The sequence below is a fragment of the Diachasma alloeum genome, unplaced genomic scaffold, assembly GCF_001412515.2.
Source record: "Diachasma alloeum isolate Michigan unplaced genomic scaffold, Dall2.0 Dall_scaffold_00368, whole genome shotgun sequence".
Taxonomy (NCBI): domain Eukaryota; kingdom Metazoa; phylum Arthropoda; class Insecta; order Hymenoptera; family Braconidae; genus Diachasma; species Diachasma alloeum.
In genome coordinates, this window is record NW_021680507.1 from 880,681 (window position 1) to 889,249 (window position 8,569).

At 34.6% G+C, this 8,569-nt stretch overlaps 4 protein-coding genes across 4 annotated transcripts in view; 2 read left to right on the top strand and 2 right to left on the bottom strand.

The window, feature by feature from the left end:
- LOC107041575 (FGFR1 oncogene partner) overlaps positions 1-870 on the bottom strand; it is a 6,497-nt gene extending 5,627 nt beyond the window's left edge. The window contains exons 1-2 of the mRNA XM_015262177.1: positions 715-870; positions 523-576 (exon numbers count right to left, since the gene is read on the bottom strand). Coding sequence (XP_015117663.1) covers positions 523-576; positions 715-810 — 150 coding nt within the window. The 5' untranslated portion in view covers positions 811-870. The remainder of the gene's footprint in view (positions 1-522; positions 577-714) is intronic.
- A 56-nt stretch (positions 871-926) lies between these two features.
- LOC107041579 (39S ribosomal protein L27, mitochondrial) lies at positions 927-2,581 on the top strand. The gene is made up of 3 exons (XM_015262182.1): positions 927-1,141; positions 1,895-2,061; positions 2,297-2,581. Exons 1-3 carry the CDS (start codon positions 1,060-1,062, stop codon positions 2,498-2,500), a joined length of 453 nt encoding a protein of 150 aa, XP_015117668.1. The 5' UTR covers positions 927-1,059; the 3' UTR covers positions 2,501-2,581.
- On the bottom strand, positions 2,578-8,376 carry LOC107041577 (tRNA-splicing endonuclease subunit Sen34). Its single transcript, XM_015262179.2, has 6 exons — positions 7,981-8,376; positions 6,182-6,408; positions 5,191-5,462; positions 4,877-5,087; positions 4,039-4,200; positions 2,578-2,989 (listed from the first exon to the last, which is right to left on the bottom strand). Exons 2-6 carry the CDS (start codon positions 6,285-6,287, stop codon positions 2,787-2,789), a joined length of 954 nt encoding a protein of 317 aa, XP_015117665.1. The 5' UTR covers positions 6,288-6,408; positions 7,981-8,376; the 3' UTR covers positions 2,578-2,786.
- LOC107041573 overlaps positions 8,058-8,569 on the top strand; it is an 11,936-nt gene continuing 11,424 nt past the window's right edge. The window contains exon 1 of the mRNA XM_015262175.2: positions 8,058-8,427. Within this exon, the coding sequence (XP_015117661.1) occupies positions 8,415-8,427 (13 nt within the window). The 5' untranslated portion in view covers positions 8,058-8,414. The remainder of the gene's footprint in view (positions 8,428-8,569) is intronic.

Genomic DNA, 8,569 nt, shown 5'->3' on the forward strand with positions numbered 1-8,569 from the left:
TTAATTTTTAATTTGGTGCTGATAACACGAGATGACAATATTCTAAGCACGGAATTATATTGATGAGATGAACAACAGATTAACTGAATTACCGTGTGAACTAACTAAAAATTGATAACAGTGTGGGCACGCACTTTTACCAGAGTATCAACAAACATTGAATTCCAGAAATTCACACTCTAAAGTCTGTTCTAGAAGGAATTGAATTGTAATTATGATTAAAATCTTATTCAGTGAGCATAGGAATTAGAACATGAGCAAATTATTTATTGTAATATGAAAATTTAGCAGCTGATGAATTGGGACATATAATTCTCATGGTTCGTATTGCTTTTTGCAAATGAAAATGATTATAAACAATTAACTGAAGAAAGGAGTATCTCATCTGACAGGAAAAAAAGCGCAATAAAAAAACTAAAAATACGAAATTTTACAAAATTCTTCTTGAACAATTTATTTTTATCCGCTTCCACACTTCTCCACAGGATTCCCCAAGCCCTCATAACAATATTCATATCTCACCGCAACAGACTCCTGCTCCTCGAGCGCCAGGAAGACACTGGCCCTCAATTCCGCCTGAAAAATTACCACAAAACTCATAAAAAATCCCTCGAACCCCAAGTAACGATCGAGTAGAATTTTAGGGGCTCATATGTGCCAGTTCATAACCTCAAATTGGAAAACTCAATTTTTAAGAGGCTCTGGGGTACTTACTCGTACTTTAGCGAGGACTCCGTTGTTCTCCAGTGTTTGCACGACCAAATCCCTCAATTCTGTGTCCTCCTCCATTGATATGTTGCCGTCTATCATTTTAAAAAACAAAAAATTCACCCCCTCGAATGATGCAAACGATGTAAATATTTTGGCTGCCTCAGGCCGCCTTTGCAATTCGCTGTGGAAATTCTCTCATGTGAAGTCGAGGCTCTGATGTGCTCTGATGGGGATGAAGCCTTATTTGAAGTCTCTCAGGAGGGTCCAAAACATTTTCATGTTTTTGCGGGTGAAAACTGATTTTTCAAGGACTTTGCAGAACCTTTGGTGAAGGGTTTCGAGGGGAAGATGTCGATGGTCTCGCAGCTGCTGGTTTCGGGAGTCAACGGTGTTAAATCAAGTCTTTTGAGGGCATCGAGCGAACAAATCGGTGAGGATCTGGTTTTTTAGGTTAATTAAAGAGGAGTGGAGTGGTTACTGGACAGGTGAACAAGGGAGTTGGGGGTTGGGTTCAATATCTCAGGAATTGATGGATTTAGAGGAAAATGTCATAAGAGATGTCTTGAAGAAGAGGAAATTTCCTACAAAAAAGGTCTATTGTCATTTTTTGCTAGTGGCATTCCTTCTAGAGATATTATCGAAAGAACAAATGATGTTGAAGAGTACGTGGAATTTTTCTATTTCTTGTTTTTGTAATTGACTCTAAACTTTTGGAAATATCTCTTCAACTGGGGGATTTAGAAAAAAATTTCTTATAGTGAAGAAAATGTTCTGCTGAAAATTTCCTCTGATGTTTTCCATGTTGATGAAAGAATCAGTGATGTTGGGGAATTTATGGAATTTTTTATTTTGTTTCAATTCCAGTTTTTTGGGAATATCTAAGGAATTAATGGATTTAGAGGAAAATGTCATAAGAGATGTCTTGAAGAAGAGGAAATTTCCTACAAAAAATGTCCATTGTAATTTTTTCCTACAGGCATTCCTTCTAGAGATATTATTAAAAGAACAAATGATGTTGAAGAGTACGTGGAATTTTTCTATTTCTTGTTTTTGTAATTGACTCTAAACTTTTGAAAGAATGAGTGATGGAGGAACGGCTAATTTTAATATTCATCCCCCTAAAACCACCGGCATCTCATTCCCCAGAAATTAAATTCCAAAAATAAATGTCGTTTGGTCGCAGTTACTGTGAGAAATGCAGCGAAGAAGGCAGGAACAACGACTAAAAATCGAGGAGGTAATTGCAGAAAACCTAAGCACAGAGGGTGGAAGGTGCAAGATGGTCATTACGTCCAAGCTGGACATATCCTGGCAACACAGATGAACACTAGATTCCATCCAGGTCTTCACGTGAGTTCTCCATCATGTCCTCTCCCTTTATTTCATAAGGGAGAGTGGGGCCAAATGAAACAGCCGAAAGACGACTATTTGACGCAATTGAAAAAAATGAAACAATTGATTATAAATTTTAGGTCGACGTATTTAGTCCTCATCAAAGTATTGTTCAAAAGCTTAAATTTTCAAAATTAGTTCCTCAATTTTTTTTCCGCCATCAAATTGAACAGATTCTTTCGCTCGTCCATAGGTCGGTTTCGGTAGAAATGGATCGTTATTCGCCATGGAAGCTGGAAGAGTAGTTGTAACATGTGAGAAAGTCGACCTCAACTGGGATCACACGTGGATTCAGAGGTGCTACAGCGGTCGAGAGGGCCAGACCATCTACAAAAAACACTTCAACGTCATCCCAGAGAAGCAACACGACCGCTTCAAGCTTGTTGACGCCATTTAATCCATAATAATGATTAAAAACCTCAAAAAACCTATCAAATTTGTAATTAGTAATTAAATAAAATTGAAAAGTCCTCCTAAATTCCAGTCGCTTCTTTATTCCTTTAATATTTTCAATTCATTATCAAAACTATCAACTTAAAGTTACTCGCACATAATTTTGGATGATTCAATTATCAGTTGAATGAAAACTTGATAAAGAAATTATCAACTTAGAATTATATCATTTAAACTGTATCGTTAATTAATTAATTAGTTTCGTGAATAATTTTGATGATTTATCAAAGTCAAAATGGGTTGGCAGCTGCATTCTCCCAGAAGAAGGACTGATAACGAATCTTCCTCTCGTCCTCGGACAAATAAGCGAAAACACAAGTCTTTCTGACAGTTGTTGAGAGACGACAATGCCCAGTCAAATCAGCAATCGTCATTTCCTCGTCTCGTCTTCTGCAGTAGACGACGAATTGCGAGTGAAACATTATGGGGTCACCTGAAAATTGAAGTAGATTATTCATTTGCTGCAGTGAAATATAAAATAATTTCGAAATAAGTTAAATTTAGCTTCTGTTAACTGATGATATTACCCAACAATTTTCAATTACCAAATTAAGGCCCGGGTGTACTATCTTTCGAATGTTATCTGGATTTTTTTCATCTTTCGGAATCCAAAATTGACAATTGAGTGGTACATCATGTAGAAATTCCCAAAAATTATGATAGAACGATAAAAAAAATGGAAAAAATTATGAACTTTTTCAAAGAGCGTTTTTAATTGAAATTCAGAATGAGTTGAAAAAAGTGGAAATTACAAATATCTGATTCGCTGTGGCTAATTATCTATTAGCTGTCATTTTCCATGGTGGATAACACAACACTAACTCCTCATGGGAAGTGATAGCTAGGTATCACAATTTTCAAAACAGTGGTATGTAGTCATCTGCCATTTTTATGTGATAAAAGTGTGATTAAAAAATTCTCAAAAATATTACAACTTTTTTCAAAGAGCCTTTTTCGTCATAAATGTCTCTGTGCGATGTGCAAAAAGATTTACGAAATCAGTCTTCCCCCTGCATGATATTGGGTGACAGATCGCCATTTGTCACCGTAAATCAGATACATTTTTCAATTTCTTATTATTCAACTTATTCTGAATATAAATTAAAAATGTTCTTTGAAAAAATTAATAATTTTTTCTACTTTTTTTTTGTTATTCATTCATAATTTTTCAAAACTTCTGCATCATGCAGGACTTAATTGACAATTTCAGATGACGAAAGATGAAAAAACGAAAATGAAAGATAGCACAGCTGGGCCTTAATAGAAAATTTAAATTATGAATTATTTTAATATTTTCAAATTTCAAGTAAGATAATAAAATCACAGTAATAGAAAGGTGCAAATTCTAATAGTTTTACAAAATATTACAAATGTAATGATTGTCGACTGATCGCTGCCTCCTGCATCTAGTTATTTCTAAGACATTTTCAAGGCTTTTTCGACAATTTGCTACGTAAATTTTTTATTTAGATTTTTTCCTACCTGCATATGCGAGGAAGTCTCCACCGAATTTTTCCCCGCCAGTCACGTACAGTCCCTTGGACCACAGATCCCTGAATACTCTGCATTTGAATTTATCCTCTGGGGTCAGGGGATATTTCCACTCTGATCGAGGGATTTCTGCAGACGCAGCCCAGGGATAAGCTAAAAAAACAATAAATTATAAACTTAAAATTACAAATTTAGTAAAATGGATGAGTAAATATCAATTTACTAATTAAAAAACTTAATTCAATCTCTTTTTTCTGTGAACGGAGCATTAATTGAAGAAGTCATTGAGAAAAAAATTAACTTTACTCTTTCATTCTGTGAAGAGTTCAGTAATTGCATGTTATTTTTAAAAACTTCAGTGAATGTGATTAATTAATTGTCAGTGAAATCAATTTAATCAGAATTCGAATGCAAATTTCACTAGATCTAAAACGATTTCGATAGAACAAAATTGATTCAATTCCATTCAATTTTCAATCCATGAGTTGATGTCACTCATGGAATGTGACTCTGAATTAGGAACAAGTCCACATAATTAATTCTGTCGATCTCCTAATCAAATAGTTCGTCTCAATTCACTAATGAAAGCAATTATTTGAAAAATACTATTCTTTCATTCTATGAAGAGTTCATTAATTGAAGAATGTACTCGGGAAAAAATTCAGTAAATGTAATCAATTAATTGTTAGTGAAATCAATTTAGTCAGAATTCGAATGCCAATTTTACTAGATTTAAAACGATTTCAACAGAACAAAATTGATTTAATTCCATTCAATTTTCAATCAATTTTTATTTCGGGATTCATCAACTTGTTAATTAGTTTTTCACCTGTGTGTGTCTGAACAATCTGTTCTGATGGTTCCAAGTCATTAATTTTCTCCACCTCCTGAGCAAATAGTTCATCTCTATTGATATCAATTTTTTGGATAGCCTCAGACGTGTCTCTATCCAGAGGTTTCTTCAATTTCTTCTTCGACGTCTCCAGTCCATACAACTTCCTCCTCTTCCCCTCGATGATTTTGTCCATCTGGAGTTCAATCTACAGTCAAAATGTTAACATTTTTTAATTGATCACATCGAATGCTTAATTGATTCATTACGATGAATTAGGAAAAAATGGGGAGTCAGATCACTTGAATTACCATTTTGACTCTCTCGTTCTTGAGGCATTCGTTCTGTTCGCGGAATAATTTCTCTCGATACTTTTGCAATTTGTTCACCAGTGCTTCAGTGGGCTCCTGCTGCAGGCTGGAGTAAGCCACCAGTCGGGCGATTCTCTTCTCCAAGAGAAAATTAGCTTCTTCCGGGAGGAGGAGAAGAGGCAAACCCAGGAGGATCTCTTGCCTGGGGAGTTTGGGGAGACAGCCCACTAGGTTTCCGATTATTCGGTAGTCCTGTCTGAGGGTCAGCCAATCTAAAAAATCAATCATTCAATGAATTTTGCTAAAAGCCATGAATTAGGGAATTTTCATCCCGGAGAAAAATGTTTTTCGTTTTTTAAGAAAAAAATTCCAAAAGTACTATTAAAAACAATAGATATATTTTGCCGATTCGGTGAGTCAATTCAGTAGCAAAGTGGTCAAACAGTTTAAGACGATTTTGGCTATTGGCCAGTTTTCAATGAATATCTCGAAATCTAAGGGAGATAGCAAATTTTTTCTCACAACCTTTTTAGTAGCACTCACTTCGCTCTACAAAAAATGTTATTATAAAAATTTCTCTATCTCCCGTAAATTTGGAAATATTTCTGAAAAACTCAACTAACTAAATTGACTAAACTGACTAAATTGACTTAAATCGTTTGACAACTTCGCTACTCGAGTCGTCCCCGACATTTGTAATCCACAGATAAATATATAAATTTGAGACATAAAGACTAATTAGATTATTATTCTCAAATAGAAATGAATAAACTCAATCATTTTCTGAATACATATGGGATATTACTGTTATAATGATAATATTTATTATCATTATTATTATTATTTATAATAAGCATTATTTATTCTAATAATAATAATATTTTTTATTTATTATTATTCTGATTATTATTATTTTATCAGTGAATCAAATGTTAAAATTGATGATTTTGATTTTATGTGAATTAAAAATTGAATTATTATAATTTATTACCCTCAGCACTCCATACGTAAACCCTTCCTTTCGACAACACGAGATCGATCACCCGATCGACCTCTGGATTGCTAAAATCGAAAAGCAGATCGATTGATGGATCCATTGGTCGTCTCCAGTTCTTCAACGATTTCCAACAAAATTCCAATGTTTTCCCAACGAAATCTTCTTTCAGTGGGTTAGTAATTCTATTATGTGGGTCAGAGTTGGTGCTGAGGTTACCAATCCTGTAGAATCAATGGAGAAATTGATTAGGTTAAGCACGGTTTATCAATAATTAAGTACAAAAAAACAATTGAGCAGAATTTATCAACATAAATTTTTTGTCTTTCATATTTCGCTTATTAATTATTAAAAATTCTTGCGAAAAGGTAATGAAACTCGTCAAGGACGCATTTGTGGACTCATTACACCTGGAGAGAAGCTCTCATTATTTTTATGGCCGTCAATTTAAATGGGATTTCATTAATTAAGAGGAAAAAAGCGACAGATCAGGGCAGAACATTTTGTTAAATACGGTGGTATCTCAGTAATGAGTGATCTTAGACAAAAACATTGTGAGACATTTTTGTTGGGAATTAAATTCTCTGCAAAAAGTTCCTGAGACATTTTCCCCTAAACCCATTCATTATTTAGATAAATCTTAACTTCTAAAATGCAAAATTACAGTCAGGAGCAAATCGCGCAGAAAATGTTCTTAAATCGGCGATATCTCCTGATTAAGTGATCAAATTTTTATAGATCAGGTCTCATTTTAAGCTCTGAAAAAATATCCTCAAAATAAGAAAAAATTGTTGAATTTTACTCTGCCAATCTCAAGTAATTCCTCATTAAAAACCTCTCATTTTACCTTCTTCCCCCAAAAAAAAACTTGTTAAATCATTGATATCTCTTGACTAAATGATCCGATTCATATAAATCAGGTCTCATTTTGAACTCTGAAAAAATACCTTCAAAATGAAAAAAACAATTATTGGATTTTACTCTCCCAACCTCAACTTCTTGATGATTAAAAACATTGCATTTTATCCTCCTCTCATTTAAGACAAAATCCAAAAGAAAAAATATCCATCATAAATCATTGATATCTCCTGATTAAATGATCCGATTCACCTAAATCAAGTTGCATTTTACACTCTGAAAACATTCCCTCGAAATGAAAAAAAAAATTGTTAAATTTCACTCTTAAGTTATAGCTCATTAAAAAGATTTATTTTTACCCTCCTTTCCCCAAAGAAAAAATTCAAAATAAAACTCCTTCTTAACTCATTGATATCGCCTGACTGAAAGATCCAATTCATATAAATCAGGTCCCATTTTAAGCTCTGAAAAAATCCCCTCAAAACGAAAGAAAAAATATTGAACTTCACTCTGCCAATCTCAAGTAACAGCTCATTAAAAACAACTAATTTTACATTCTTCTCCCAAAAAAAATCAGAAAAAAATCTCCTTTTTAAATCATTAATATCTCCCAACTAAATGATCCAATTCATATAAATCAGGTCTCATTTTAAGCTCTGAAAAAATCCCCTCAAAACGAAAGAAAAAATATTGAATTTCACTCTGCCAATCCCAAGTAATAGCTCACTAAAAACAGCTAATTTTACATTCTTCTCCCAAAAAAAAATAAAAAAAAATCTCCTGTTTAAATCATTAATATCTCCCGACTAAATGATCCAATTCATATAAATCAGGTCTCATTTTAAGCTCTGAAAAAATCCCCTCAAAACGAAAGAAAAAATATTGAATTTCACTCTGCCAATCCCAAGTAATAGCTCACTAAAAACAGCTAATATTACCTTCTTCTCCCCCAACTCGCAATTTCCCAAAAAAATCGTCAGGGCCGTGCAGACCAATGGCAGCCGTCGCCCCGCAAGCCCTCAAACGGCCACGCAAACCCCGAAGGAACACAAACCACACGCGACTCGCGTCCCGAACACCGTAGCTCACCGGCCCCGAATAATCGAACGCGCAAAAAGCCACAAAAGCGATAAAGCGATTAAAAAATTCACAAATCGAATTTCAACCCGCAATTTACGATCCACCGAATTTATCAAAGGACACTCGCGCGTCCATTGGCCCCTGGGACATCAATAAGGTTCGTATCATTACGTCATGTGTGTGTTGGTCTAACTTTGTCGCGTCGCTCTCACGCGCCCCGCAGTTTTCGTCCCCGAAAATGTTGAATTGATTCGAGATTTCGAGGATTTGTCGGTGCATTTGATCGAGCAAAATGTCTATCATTGGTACGTACTATTTTTTTATTATTCTGGGGCTTTTTGTGGTTCTGGGGATCGGGGAGATTTTTTTGGGGGGAACATAACCTCAAAGGGCTGCAAACAATTGAGGAAATCACGTTTTTTCGGGAGGAGTTGATAGTGAGAGTGG

Bases quoted from the DNA above. Each gene is read 5' to 3' on its own strand.
- LOC107041579 (XM_015262182.1), top strand. From the start codon at position 1,060: ATGTCGATGGTCTCGCAGCTGCTGGTTTCGGGAGTCAACGGTGTTAAA. The intron at 1,142-1,894 runs GTGAGGATCTGG...GTTTGGTCGCAG, and splicing joins GGCATCGAGCGAACAAATCG to TTACTGTGAGAAATGCAGCG. The intron at 2,062-2,296 runs GTGAGTTCTCCA...GCTCGTCCATAG, and splicing joins GATTCCATCCAGGTCTTCAC to GTCGGTTTCGGTAGAAATGG.
- LOC107041577 (XM_015262179.2), bottom strand. From the start codon at position 6,287: ATGGATCCATCAATCGATCTGCTTTTCGATTTTAGCAATCCAGAGGTC. The intron at 5,463-6,181 runs GTAATAAATTAT...TTGATTTTTTAG, and splicing joins TTACGTATGGAGTGCTGAGG to ATTGGCTGACCCTCAGACAG. The intron at 5,088-5,190 runs GTAATTCAAGTG...TTTTGACTGTAG, and splicing joins AGAACGAGAGAGTCAAAATG to ATTGAACTCCAGATGGACAA.